At 40.7% G+C, this 15,468-nt stretch overlaps 1 protein-coding gene across 5 annotated transcripts in view; it reads left to right on the forward strand.

Moving 5' to 3' along the window:
- Nucleotides 1-9,304, forward strand: part of LOC137252581 (uncharacterized) — a 687,899-nt gene extending 678,595 nt beyond the window's left edge. For all 5 annotated transcript variants that reach the window (XM_067788530.1, XM_067788528.1, XM_067788532.1 and 2 more), the window contains one exon: nucleotides 5,055-9,304. In XM_067788530.1, coding sequence (XP_067644631.1) covers nucleotides 5,055-6,243 — 1,189 coding nt within the window. In that variant the 3' untranslated portion in view covers nucleotides 6,244-9,304. The remainder of the gene's footprint in view (nucleotides 1-5,054) is intronic.
- Nucleotides 9,305-15,468: the final 6,164 nt, after the last annotated feature.

The following is a 15,468-nucleotide window of genomic DNA, read 5'->3' on the forward strand; positions in this document are numbered from 1 at the left end:
AAAAGAGAGTGGGCCTTAGTTCTATAGGTGGAAGCCTTTTCGAGATATCGCCATAAAGGTGGACCAGGGGTGACTCTAGAATGCGTTTGTACAACATGGGTATCAAACGAAAGGTGTTAATGAGTATTTCAAAAGGGCGTAGGGCTTAGTTCTATAGGTGGACGCCTTTTCGAGATATCGCCATGCAGGTGGACCAGGGGTGACTCTAGATTGTGTTTGTACGATATGGGTATCACATTAAAGGTATTAATGAGGGTTTTGAAAGGGAGCTGTTGTAGTTGTATAGGTGGACGCCGTTTCGAGATATCGCCATAAAGGTGGAACAGGGGTGACCCTAGAATTTGTTTGTACGAAAAGGGTACCAAATGAAAGGTGTTAATGAGCCCTTTTAAAAGGGCGTGGGTCTTAGTTCTATAGGTGGACGCCTTTTCGAGATATCGCCATAAAGGTTGGCCAGGGGTGACTTTAGAATGTGTTTGTACGATATGGGTATCAAATTAAAGGTATTAATGAGGCTTTTAAAAGGGAGTGGTGGTAGTTGTATATGTGAAGGCGTTTTCCAGATATCGACCAAAATGTGGACCAGGGTGACCCAAAACATAATCTGTTGGATACCGCTAATTTATTTATATATATAATACCACGAACAGTATTCCTGCCAATATTTCAAGGGTTTTTTATTTCGCCCTACAGAACTTTCTCATTTTATTCTACTTAATATGGTAGATGTCACACCCATTTTACAAAGTTTTTTCTAAGGTTATATTTTGCGTCATTTCATTTTTCGTAATTTTCGATATCGAAAAATTGGGCGTGGTCATAGTCGGATTTCGGCCATTTTGTACACCAATACAAAGTGAGTTCAGATAATTTCGTGAACTGAGTTTAGTAAAGATATATCGATTTTTGCTCAAGTTATCGTGTTAACGGCCAAGCGGAAGGACAGACGGTCGACTGTGTATAAAAATTGGGCGTGGCTTTAACCGATTTCGCCCTTTTTCACAGAAATGAGTTATCGTCTCAGATTCTAAGCCCCTACCAAATTTCACAAGGATTGGTAAATGTTTGTTCGACTTATGGCATTAAAATTATCCTAGAAAAATTAAATGAAAAAGGGCGGAGCCACGCCCATTTTGAAATTTTCTTTTATTTTTGTATTTTGTTGCAACATATCATTACTGGAGTTGAATGTTGACATAATTTACTTATATACTGTAAAGATATTAACTTTTCTTTTAAAATTTGAATTAAAAAATTTTTTTTTAAAAAGTGGGCGTGGTCCCTCTCCGCTCTTGCTAATTTTTATTAAGCATACTTATAGTAAAATGAGTAATGCTCCTTCCAAATTTCATCATGATATCTTCAACAGCTGCCAATTTACAGCTTGCAAAACTTCTAAATTACATCCTTTTAAAAGTGGGCGGTGCCACGCCCATTGTCCAAAATTTTACTAGTTTTCTATTCTGCGTCATAAGTTTAACTCATCTACCAAGTTTTGTCGCTTTATCTGTCTTTTGTAATGAATTATCGCACTTTTTCTGTTTTTCGAAATTTTCGATATCGAAAAAGTGGGCGTGGTTATAGTCCGATATCGTTTATTTTAAATAGCGATCTGAGATGAGTGCTCAGGAACCTACATACCAGATTTCATCAAGATACCTCTAAATTTACTCAAGTTATCGAGTTAATGGACGGACGGACGGACATGGCTCAATCAAATATTTTTTCGATCCTAATGATTTTGATATATGGAAGCCTATATCTATTTCGATTCCTTTATACCTGTACAACCAACCGTTATGCAATCAAACTTAATATACTCTGTGAGCTCTGCTCAACTGAGTATAATGAAATGAAACAAGATAAAATAAAATAAAATAAAATAAAATAGTATAAAAAATGTATCGATTTGTAAAAGATTTATTATCGGAGTATTAACAGTTTGTCATTGGCATATTATAGATTTGTTAACGACCACTCATCGGCTTGTTATGAAACGCGTAACTATAAAACTTCAGTAATCAGTAGATGTCACATACAAATGTAACCTTTCTATAACAAGCCAATATGAAGACAATGACCAACTGATAACAAATCGAAAACTCGAATATAAAAGTTCACTATCAATAATAAACCGATAATGAAACAATAACTCGTCTGTATCGGTTATATCCGACAGGAGGCCGACGAAACTCTTCTCAAAGTGACTGAAACTATTTGTTTTTGGTAAAGTTACCTCTGCTGTCATCCTAAAGATATTGATATAATTGGCTTTAACAAATGTGCTGTGGATTCTGCCTTACCTGCATTAGATAAATAAGCAAACAAAAAATTGCTTGCGGTAAATGAGGACAAAATGAGGTACTAGCTGTCCTCCAAAAAAATAATCAACGCATTCGTGCCTTACCAGCCGCGTCATTGTTGACGGGCATGAATTCCAGACTGTGAAGGTTTTCGTCTATTTAAGCACAAGCATTAACAACAAAAACAATTGCATCCTAGAAATCAAATGGAGAATCACTCTTGCCAACAAATGCTGCTTTGAATTGAGTAGGCAATTGAAAAGTAAAGTCCTTTTTCTAACACTGAGCTTTATGAGGTTTATACTGGTAATATGATATCGCAGCGAATAAAAACCAGAGGCCTCGCTAGCTACGTCATGTTATGGGTCGACACCGCAGTTTAGAAGCAGAAAAAGGGAGAGACTTGAACACTGAGTAGGGAGAGGCGGGTGAAGGCCTCCTTTTTTGCTTCGAAATAGCTTCAGTTATTGCAACCACGAACTTCTATCCACGCCTTTCCTGCATGATAGATAATATGCAACTCCTGTCTCCCATAGATTATGCCAAACGGATTGTGACGTCTATCTTTGATTCAACTAGTGCTGCACCCTCCTTTGGCAACTCAACATCCTTTTCGTTACCTTCCATCCCTTTATAACAGAGACCCCGGTAAAGTTGTATGATATGGCCTGAGCGAAGTCTATCCAATGCTTTTTTGCATTCCAGGACACTTCTGATGGAGTACTGTGTGAGGTTATTGCCATGATAGCCACCTGACCTTCAATATATATATTGACGCGACTACAGCTTAAGAACGCTTTTCCAGAATTTCTGCTGTTTTTTGACTAAAATTTCCAACTGAATGGCTTCCCAGTGATATGGCAGCTTTTGGAGCCTTCTTATTCCGGGATTGTTACCCTAAATAGTAGACCCGACATTTTAGGTATTGTATTACGGTTTGATGTTTCCTTGCGCCAAACCTCCAACTCTTTTTTTATAGGAATGTCGTGCCAAATTATTATAATTTTTTGAACTATTACTTTTTAATGGGGTGCATGTCATACCCCCGAATTTCGGAATCCCGACAATTCATAATTCTGAGAAATTTCGACAAAACACAATCCAGTCTCAACAAAACTCCAACATAACGAAAACCCGACAACACACTGCCTTAATTTCCGCTTAGCCGTTTAAACGGTTATGACCTTCCAACAAGACGCACTTGTCGCTTCTTCGATCTGCTAACTGCCGAAAATCGGTCATACCAATGGAGTTTAAATTGTTTTCCACCTGGTCCTTTCAGCGGAGTGTAGGCCGCCCTTTTCCTCTTCCATACGCGGGTTCCGGTAAACATACTTCTTAGCGGGAGCGTCATCTTTCATCCGCAAAGCTTATTCTAGCTTGCGTAGCCGCTGCGTTTTAATTCGCTGGACTATGTTGAAGTCTGCCTAAAACTCGTACAGCTCATAATTAAATCTTCTTCGATTTTCGCCATCGCCAACGAGTAGATGCCCGTAAATCGTTCGAAGAACATATCTCTCGAACACTCCCAGAGCCACTTCATATGATGTTGTCGGTGTTCGGCCTAGAAACTGAATGGAATGCGTACCCAGTCTTCTTTTGAAGCGCGGCCAAAGGTACATCGTGAGTACATGTTGTCGGGATTTAAGGTGAATGGTCGGGATTTGGTCCTGTACGGATTATGAATTTTCGGGATTTGGTCGTGTCGAGACTATGAACTGTGGGGATTTGGTCGAGATTGTGTGTTTCGGTGTTTTGTATTTCGGGATTGTGTAAATCGGGACTGTGTTTTACACCACGTTTAAAAGCTATAACTATATCTATGCTTATATTTAAGAATTCATGAGCTTAACGCCGGCTTCTAATAATTAAATTTCAATTATTATGTTTTCTAAGAGAAACCGAAAAGAAAGAAACATTTACTGGCATATTGCGATGGACCCATTTCGAAAACCGCCAACGTAATCATCATCAGGCAATTTTGTAATGTTATCAAAGGTTTCACCGGGATTCGAACCGTGAATAACATGGTGAAACTGCAGTAGCCTTTAACCACTAGGCCATCCTGCTGGTATTTGTTTTCATGCTTAATTCAGTTTTTCTCATTTCTACACTAACAACACAATTGAGACATTTTGTCTCTATATTGATTTGTGTGCCATGTAGATTTGTTTTTGTAAAGTTCTTCTTCGTTGCGAATGAGAAGCTTTGTAAACTCGGCTCAGTTGTACATATTTATGTATGTTTGTTTAATGGTGTGTTTAGTTTATACTTATATTAAAGAATTCATGAGCTTAACACTGGCTTATAATAATTGAATTTCAATTATTATGTTTTCTAAGAGAAACTGAAAAGAAAGAAACATTTACATTTACGTTGGCGGTTTTCGAAATGGGTCCATCGCAATATGCCAGTAAATGTTTCTTTCTTTTCAGTTTCTTTTAGAAAACATAATAATTGAAATTCAATTATTATAAGCCGGTGTTAAGCTCATGAATTCTTAAATATAAGTATAAGCTAAACACACCATTAAACAAACATACATATCTATGCTAAATAGATAATATATATGCAAAAATTAAAACCTGAAATTTATTTTGTTTCAAAAGCTAATAGGCGCTTCAATAACTTAATGATATCTTTTCACAAAAGATATTTAAAATAATTAACCCATTTATGTATTCAATTTAAAAAACCATAATACACGCACATTCTCATTGCCCTTCGCTTTTTCTACGCTTTCATTTGCAGATACTCACGCGCCAACACAGTGCGCTATCAAACAGACACCTGTGAGAACGTCTGCATGTTGAATCACTATTGCGCCATAACTCGTGTGGACTACAAAGAGTTCCGTCAGTGCTTGGAGAAAGAGCAGAGTGCATTGCATTCGCTTGCACCTGCTGAGCATACCGCGTTTGCTGGCGCTTGTCCAATTTTAGTGCTGATGTGTGCATTGCTAGCGTCCTGTTGTCGTCAGATCGATGCATTGCTGCCAAAACTTATTACACGCATGAGAGTACAGCAACAAATACAAACCGTAGCTGGAAAGCAAAATTGGAAAATTAAATTGGTTGCGCTGGCAACGATGAAGGGTGTTATGGGTATGACAACAAAAAATGATACAGCACTAACAATTTCATTATTAAATGTGAGAGCGACAGCATTTGTAATGATGTTTCGAATGTTGTTAATGTTGCAATATGCATTAAAGCACCTTCGTAGGAGTACTTGCCCATCACCACCAATAACATTTAATGCAAATATGTACGATTGTTATGTTAAAGATGGACGAAGCAGCACAAGCTTTACTACAAATAAAATGGAATATTTTTGTATGCAACGGTCACCGATTCATGCGATATGGAATACTGGCAACATGCTGTTAAGGTATAATAATGTAAAGGTGTTGTTGCAACAGCCGGTAACACTTAGCTTCTGCAATAGCTTATGCAACAAAGGCTTCGATATTATCATTGTGGTAGCAACAACAGCAACATCACCAGCTACCTACGAAGATGACAAAGCCAATACCTCAGTTGAAGATATTGCAACACGACAACGCCAACTGTGGCAAGTCGTTGGTACGCACCGAAATGTTGCTGACAATAAAAGCGTTCGTTGTTATGCAGTAACTTCAATTTCAATTGTGCAACAGAAATTACCACAAGGCAGCTACGTCAATTATGAAGCTAAGAATTTCGAGTGGCAAATTTTTTATACAGTATTTTTCTTTGGCAAAAATATTTTGTGGCTTAAAAGTAAACTTAATGCTCTACCAACGGATGACCAACAAAACTGTACTATTAAAAATTATAACAACAACATAAATTACAATTCAAGTGCACCTGCCGAATTATTTGTTATAAACTATTACTTAAATTCCATTAAAAATGAATTATTAAAAAGCAGATCGAAAGTAAACTCAAATGTGCAGTAGTATTAAGAAATTCCATTACCTTAATGGCCTAGCTGTTTGCTTATATAAATACAAAACAGTCGTGCGTTAATTGCTATATTACATAAGAAATGGTAATGGCGTATGTGTGAAAATTAGATAGATTATGTAAATGTTAATATGAGGAACTGGCATTTGATTAAAATGTTGGAGTTCCAAAGAACTAACTGTTCTTTAACTTTAAAATGTTTACATGTGTATGTATGATAATACATTTTTTATACTTATTAACATTATAAAACATTTATTTCATACCAATTTCAGTAGATATCCCTAGCCATTTATTTTTTTACTAATAGTCTTCATTAGGCTAGCCAAAGGCTTTTGCTGTTTGAGGATGATAAAATTCTCCTTACCAGTTAGGTAAGGTAAGATTGAACCAGCCGGTTCCTAAGGACCTCATATAGACTGATTGAATTCATAGTGTAATCAGTGTGATATTTCCTGAAGTGTCGCAAGATTTCGTTTGTAGACATTTCGGTTTTTTCTTATAATTTTTTTGTTGATATAAATAAAAAACCATAATTGAAAATTATTTGAAATTTGAACTTTTTTCGAAGTTATAGCTTTTTTTGGTTTTGCTGAACGAGTTAAGCTTTTTTTTATAACTCGTGATAACATTAGCCCATTTTGCTCAATTTGGAAACACTTGTTTGTAATCACCTTCAATATTTTTTATCTATGTCAATTAAAAAATTATAAAAAACCACAACGCAGGATTGATTTTTTGTAACATTTTCCATATTGATATCTTTTGAGGGATCAGTTAATAATTTTGATAATTTTAGCGTGCGCTGTTGAATTGCATGTATCCTATTTAAATTTTATAAATTTTCAGTTATGATATTTAAAAAGAAAATAATGTACTTATTAATGACACCTCAAACATTCTCGAAGCAGGCATAGCTCTGGACTCCAAAATGAGTCCGAAATATTAGAAAAATATCTGCCTCAGCTATATGATCCTGCATGAGTCTTTTATGACTCCAATTTGATAAAATTGTGAGCTTAAGAAAATTTTAAAAATTATTGAATCAGGCAGCTTCGTTATAGAAATACAAAAATTTTCATTGCAGAATTTAATTTTTTTTTTTTTTTCAATTATAATGGCCTTCATTTGCAAACCAGTTAAATTAGCTTATTGAATGAATAATAACTTTCCTTGCTGTCCCTTCTATATTTGGCATGTATGCTTTTTTTGTCGCTGGCAATTCCTGCATTTTATTAGTGTACGTAATTTGGCCATTTTCCTATTGTAAGCACACCGTAATTTCTTGGCTGACTTGTCCGATTCTCCAATGTCTCCAACTAGCCCTTTCAGCACTGTCATCAGCATGTCCTACTTATGGAAAAATCACCCATATTTCTTTGTTATTCTATTAAGGTTACATCTCAAATATCATGTTTTCAAACGATTTTGGCAGTGTTTGTATTTTCAATTTCAATGCCGAAAATGTGTAACTGAAGGACCAAGAATTAGGGTCATTAACTGCTATGAAAATATCATAAAACAGTATTTTTGTAGTTCAACAAATGCCGAAAACGAGTTGTTAGGAGCCGCACTAAATGACATTTATGACTCATGATCATCCTCATGCCTGGAATTTAATGAATTAATAAATACAGACGACCATCGCAAGAACGAAAAAGCGTCCATTTGAAGCTCCAAATTGAGCTCATGAAGAGCATAAATATTATTTTTGCGACTCCGAATATTTGCTGGGTAACTAAAAAAGCAGTTTTAAACAAATATTCATATTTGATTATGGCAATTGAATATGTATATGATTTATTTTGTTTTTGCTGACCGTCTCCATTAAAAAGATTCGACAGGTGTAAGTACTTATCAAGGACATTTTCTGGTGGATTTTTAAAGCATTATTGTCTCCTGGGTATGCCGTTCATATGGTTACTTGCAACTTTTTACTCCTTTGAACCCTTTCAACATGCTTCTCCAGTTTAGTAGCATTTGGTATTTTTTATCCAAAAGATGTTATTCAAAAACAAAAAGGGAAATATATGTAATATAATTTTAAGGCTAATAAATGGCTTCCAAAAAGTTCAAAATGGAGTCCATTCGGAAACCAATATGTGCCGAAAATAAGTAATTTATGAGACCAATATGTGTTATATATGAGTCATATTCAGTGTCATATTCTATATGGAAAGAGACTAATATCGGAGACCATCACAAGAAGGAAATCGTATTCATATTAGACTCCTAAATGAGGTCGTATAAAGCGTAAAGAGGTTTTGCCTAGTTTTTTGATTCGCTTATTACTCCGAATGTGTGCTAGGTGTTGTTTGATACTAGAAGATCCCACTCGGCTCACCCTGTATTAACGCAATTTTTATTGAATAATCAATAAGTATGTATCTGAATGTATGACTAGCATTTGTATGTATTAAATAAATTAACAATAGCTTTGCATAGCATATGTATGTTTGTACACAAGTGTAAAATATGTACAATAATAAAAAAAAATAAATTAAGTCAAGTTTATATAAGTTAATTATGGATGTGAAAAAAGCGATGTAGTTCCATGTAAATATTAAATATGTAACTGTAAATGTATGTAGCATGTAGTTAAAGTAATAATGAAAAGCTAAATATAATTATTTTCTGTTTTCACCAAAAAAAAATGTAAAAACACCACCACAAAACGCGTAATGAGTGAATTTTTATTTGCATAATTATTTAATTTAAATAGCTAAAATGATAAAAAATAAATATTGTAAACATTTATAATAATTACAAGGCTATATTTGTAAGTATAAAAATGTAACATGAAAGAAAGAACAACTAAATTATAAAAACACATATTAAACAATTTAGTTAAGTTATGTACATATATAAAAAAAAATATATGTATAGTTAAATATATTTAGTATATATGTATGCTTAGGTAAATATGTAGGTAACAAAGAAAGATATTATGTAACTAAAACGCTGATTACTGTTTGACTTTAACGCTGACCTGTGTGCGTTTATTGAACTTGAAACCAAAACCATAATGAAGTATAATTAAGCATTCATAAATAAATGATTATATAAATTATATACATAAATAAATACTATTTGTCTCCAAATACGTAGAAACGTGTTATATCATTATTGTTTAAAAGGAAGAGTAAACAGAGTTTTCAACGTAAGTACGTTCGAGAGTGGTAATACGTTTCCCATGGCAGCCGACTCTAGGTACCGAAGTGACTCTGGATCTGTTTTCAAGCCACGGCTTGTCACTTCAGGGTAACCCCAATTTATTTATTAATTAGAGCTTTTTGGGTTGTTAAATATTATGCAAAAAGATTAGTTTTTCTTTTCTAAAACTCTTTTGTAAAACTAACGTTTTTGCGTTAAATTGAGAGACCAAAAAAACTCTAATAAATCAAATATAAATACAGTAACTCCATTTTATTTGTTAGCTCCCTCCCGCAAATTGTCAACCTCAGAACAGCTCCTAGTTTTCAAGTTCGAAAAGGTGTGATAGTTGGAAGGAAGTGCTAGATCTCGCGTCAACCTCGAACGATGGTTCGACGTTGGTTGATAAGTGACCGGTGTCAGATAAGCCTTTACTTTCCGACCTCAGCTGGATCTTCAGATTTTTCAGTTCTAATCCTCCTCTGGGGGTTAAGGTACTTGGCTTGGATATCATACGTGGTTCCAGGCTCTGGATCAGGGACTGGTATCAGTCATAGACCGGCCATAGTGACGAATTGTCACAAGTGATTAGTTATCACGTCCTGCACGAGGTGCCCCTGCTTCTACTGACAATGGCGGATCTAGAGAGGCCAACTCGATAAAACCCGCACCCCTGAGTCAATGTGCTGAGCTCAGGGGAGGGAGGACCCTGTTAAGGGTAAAGATCGTTACACAACGGTGACGAACTGGATTGGTAGGGACTTTGATTTTGACTATGTTTAGGAATTGATGACTTTGGGCTGGTAGGTGCGGTATTCTGCCACCTTAGTAGGTCGGGGTGAAACCCTATCGAAAAAGCTGGTACGCTAATGCTGCACCTGCCCACGTCCCGTTAAAACCGAGGCGGGCCTCAAGGTACATTCCAGCTCCGTCGCCGTTAAGTTGGTGGTGTAGGTGCGGTTGAAGATTTTCCCGCTTTGCGTCCGGTCTGGCTCTGCACGCATTACCCATAAGGTAATGCGTCAACCCTCGCGTGGACTCCCTGCGCAGCATAGATAACACGGGACCGTTGAAGGGCGACTACACAATCGGCTCCGTAGAGCAGCCTTGAGGGGGGACTTCTTAGAATGGACACGAACAGAAACAAAAAGGAGGGTAGGAGTGACGGCGAAGGTCGTCATGGTGCGAGGGATGCAACAGGTGCGGAGAGCGCTCCGAAGCAAGTCGCTGGCAGCTGGGAAAGCTCGGGTAGTAGAGGAGTGTCGAAACCGACTGCCAATACAGGCCTATATGGGGCTGTGACAGGGAAATGTAGAGGTCCGGCGAAAGCCACGGACCAGCCCAGTACCATTAAGGAATCCCTGTCGCGAGGAGCTTTCCCAACGGGAGCCCTTGGGTCGAAGCCTGCCAGGAAAGTAGGCTATCCACGCCGCGTAGGAAAGCTCTGGGTGATCGGCGCCTAGCTGAGAAGATATTGGAGCGCTACGGCGGAAATAATGCAGCTCAGATTTCTGAGAAGCATTCCCGGACGCTGGAGAGGGCCAGGAGCGTCGTAGCTTGCGACGACCACACACCGGTGTCGAACGATGCGGGTGAGCAGCAGGCTAGGAAGCGGCAAAGGTCGGATGAGCGGAATGTCTCAACGACAAAAAGGGCCCGAGGAGGTGGGGACGCAATTGCGTTTAGCGAAATCGCTAAACGAGCGGGCTCCATCACCATCGGGGTCCTGGATAGGTTTAGGGAGGATGGTGCTCTCTCCCGAGAGGAGTGGCCGTGGGTCGCCAGCGCCATATCAGCGGTCTATATGATCGCTCTTATGGAGAGCCCAGGTCTGCGGCCATGCTTCGAATACTCGGGGTGGTATCATGGATTTAGACTGATTACTAGTGCTGACGAGCGGTGGGCCTGTATCTTTAAGAAAATAATTTCTTTGGTTGGGGAGGTCTGGAGGGGAGCCAGACTCGAGGCCGTGGAACGGATGGAACTCCCCCTTCGACCGAGGGCTCGAGTGTGGTTGCCTGCTGGGCCCTCTCAACCGGAGAAAATACTAGAGTTAATGCGTTATTGCAACCCGAACCTTCCGACGCATAACTGGAGGGTCATCAGAGTAGAGGAGCCTTTTGAGCCACGTCGGCAAGTGCTGATTCTGCTAAACGCAGAGTCCACCGGTCCTCTCTCTGACACAAGGGGGTTATTTCCTATGGCCTCGAGTGTGTGGTTCTCAAAATATTCCACGGCGATTCCAGGGGAGATGATTCCTCTCCCCCAAACTGTTCGGGAGGTGGAGGCGTCCGCAGGGGAGCCAGAACCCATGATGGTGGATGCTGACCCCGCTAATTTGGACAGCGAAAGCACTGTTGACGTCCAGTCAATAGCAGGATCTGTCATCAGTGCTAGTAGTCTGGCTGATAGGGCAGTAGAGGAGCTCCTAGCCTCCGAAGGCGAATCATCGATGGCGGGATCCGTCCTCAGTGTAAATCGTCTGTTTGGGGGGAGGAGGATCTCCTAGTATCCGAGGACGAAGCCCCCAAGGATGGGGTGGAAAAGAAGAAGAGTGGTGTTGATGGAAATCCGTCAAATCAATCTTCAGCATTCTAAGGCGGCTTCCGCGAACTTGTTGCTCGGTCTTGAGAAAGGCGGAATGGATATAGTCCTTATCCAGGAGCCGTGGCTGAGTAGTAACGGCGGAAAAATTTCTGGATTAAGGACGGGAAAATTCAACACCTTGGCGCATGGGGAGGCAGGTAGGCCTAGATCCTGTGTGCTTATTAAAAAGGAATTTAAAGCTTTTATTCGCTCTAATATCAGCAATGCTGACTTAACCACGGTCTGGCTCGAGCGAGGCAGTAACAAATTGTGGGTGGTCTCAGCGTATAACCCCCATGGGGACGTAACAGGACCACCACCTGTGATACTGGGCGAAATCATCGCTGAAGCAAGGCGGAGAGGCATTGGCGTAATCATAGGTGCTGATGCTAGTGCACACCATAGCATATGGGGTAGCTCGGAAACGAGCACCAGAGGTGAGTCTTTATTTACTTTTATTGTAGATGAGGGACGTTGTATATTTAATAGGGGTAATGACCCGACTTTTATTACTGCGGTAAGCTAGGAGGTCCTGGATCTTATCCTGGTTAGCAGAGAACTGGAAGATCGGATATCCGGCTGGAGGGTTCTCAACGAGCACTCCTTCTCTGATCGCCGATATATTCAGTTCTCGGTGAACGAAGAACGTCCCGGTAAAATATCTTTCAGGAACCATAAAAGTACCAACTGGGACTTGTATAGTAGGAAGTTGGGAGAGCTATTGCCTGAGGCGCCTATCGTTGGTTCGGACCTGGCCGAATCTGAAATGGACGGTCTGGTGGAAAACTTCACCTCGGCAAGCAATAGCGCCATTCAACTGTCCTGCCCACTGAAAACTTACAGGGGGAAGGACAAGCCGCCCTGGTCATCTGATTCTCTTGACGACCTAAGAGCGTCCAATTGGCGGCTCTTTAATAGAGCCAGGAGGATTAAATTACTCTCGGACTGGGAGCTCTATAAGGTGAGTCAGTGGGTTTTATAAATATGAAATAAGGATAGCCAAGCGAGATTCATGGCGAAGCTTCTGAGAAAACGTAGAAGGCTGCAATGAATCCGCGAGGCTTAGAAAAATACTCTAGGAATCCCGCCCCTCGGAGGTATCTGAGAAATGATGGTGGGGACTGTTCGATGAGGAGTCCCTAAGACTTTTACTGGACAATCATTTCCCCAATGTCCCAGTTGCACAGGGATCTTCGCTTGCGTGGTCGGCGGTTGCTGGCCATGCAGAAATGCCTGCCATTCCACTACGGGAAAGTCAAATATCCTGGGCTATAAGTTCGTTCAAGCCATATAAGTTACCCCGCCCGGATGGCATCATTCCTGCGCAACTTCAAAAGTCTTTAGGCATTTCCTGCCGCTGGTTGTCCATCATCTACACTAACTACCTCAGGATTAACTATATCCCTAAGTCGTGGCACACGGTTAGGGTCATCTTCATTCCGAAGGGCGGCAGGAGCTCTCATGGATTTCAGGCCAATCAGTCTCTCGTCGTATCTTCTTAAGACGTTTGAGCGGTTGATTTACCTGTACCTACGGGAAAGGATACCTCGGGGGTTACTGTCGGCTTCACAGCATGCTTACTGCAAGGGTAGATCGACGGAAACGGCTCTCCATTCGATTGTAAAGCAAATAGACGGGTCACTAGAACACAAAGAATATGCTCTGGGTGCCTTTCTAGACATCGGGGGGCTTTTAACAATGTCTTACCGGGGGCAATCGAAAGAGCTCTGGTGGGTTTAGGAGTCGAAGCGGCTCGGGATGAATTTATTAGCTAACTTCTATGCGGCAGAATTGTAGCAGCGGAGTGGGAAGGGGCCATAATTAGCGGAAGGTGTGCAGGGGCATGCCACAGGGAGGTGTCCTATCTCCTCTGCTCTGGGTTGTGGTAGTAAACGAGCTTCTTGTGGAGCTGGAAGCCAATGGTTGTCGGGTGGTTGCCTGTGCAGATGACCTAGCTATCCTAGTCAGAGGCAAATTTCTGGGCACCCTGCGCGATGTTCTGCAGGGCTACCTGGATACTGTGGCTAGGTGGGCTGAATCATATGGATTGGCGGTCAACCCGTGAAAAATTGAATTGGTTCTTTTTACAAGGAGATATAAGATACCCGACTTCAGAACTCCTTCTATTGGAGAGGTACCGTTGGTACTTACTGACAGGGTTAAATATTTGGGAATTGTTCTGGACAAGAAGCTGTCCTGGAGACCCAATGTGGAGAATTGGTCCAGGAAGGCCGCGGTTGCCTTGTACTGCTGCAGGGGGGCTATCGGAATAATATGGGTGCTCTCGCTAGGAGTAGTACACTGACTTTATGAGATGGTGGTCAAACCGATTCTGCTCTATGGTGCTGGTCTGGTGGAAAGCACTAGACACGGCGAGCACCTCCAAAATGTTAGTGTCAGTGCAACGGACGGCGCTTATTGGTATCAGTGGTGTTCTGAGAGCAACACCTACCTTGGCACTGAATGTCAAGCTGAATATGCATCCAGTAGATATTGCTGGAAAGGCAGCCGCGGCCCGGTTGTTGGTCAGGCTTCGTGACATGGGTTATATGCTTTCTGATTTCGGACACTCTAGCCTTCTTACTAGTTTCGACTTTATCCCGGACAGGACGAACTATTGCATGCCGATAGCCGCTCCCTATGCATCCTTCACCCCAGTCATTCCCCCGAGGGAGGAGTGGGGAAGAGGAATTATCTGGGGCATGGGACCGGTTAACTTGTTCACGGATGGGTCGAAGTTGGACGGAAAGGTTGGTGGGGCGGTCTTTTGTCAAGAGCTAAATTTAAGCCGCAAGTTTAAGTTGGCTGATCACTGCAGTGTATTCCAAGAGGAAGTTGTTGCGATTAAGGATGCGGTGGATGAAATGCTATCCAGTGTTACTACAGTTAGGGACTTCAACATCTACTCTGATAGCCAAGCGGCTATAAAGGCCTTGAACTCAACTACAGTGCGATCGAGGGTGGTCTGGGAGTGCCTGACCTCAGTTGCGATTGCATCGAATTATTTTCCAATTAAGATTATCTGGGTCCCGGGCCATAGTGATATCCCGGGTAACTGTCAAGCAGATCTCTTAGCCCGAATCGGTACAACTGAACCGGATGAAGATGGATGTAGGGATTTCGGGAATCCGCAAGCCACCTGTGGATTGCTCTTCCATAGCTGGACCTCGAGTCAGCTCAGCAAACGTTGGGCGGACACTACGTCTTGCAGGGTAGCAAGACCTTTTTATAATTTAATAATTTGGTTCACTAAAGCTCACCTATCAATGGTAATTGGGGTTTTGACAGGGCACTGTCCCATGGGTATCCATGCGGTACGTCTCAATATATTGGAAACTCCATCCTGCTGCAGCTGTATGAAAGATGATGAGGTGGAGTCACCAAATCACTTTATGCTTGATTGCCCAAGTTTTGCCAGAACTAGGCGAAAGTATTTCGGTCGCGACTCACTTGGATCTCCCGAGGAGCTATCCAAGGTT

This window comes from Eurosta solidaginis, chromosome 5 (assembly GCF_040869045.1).
Source record: "Eurosta solidaginis isolate ZX-2024a chromosome 5, ASM4086904v1, whole genome shotgun sequence".
NCBI classification, from domain to species: Eukaryota; Metazoa; Arthropoda; class Insecta; order Diptera; family Tephritidae; genus Eurosta; species Eurosta solidaginis.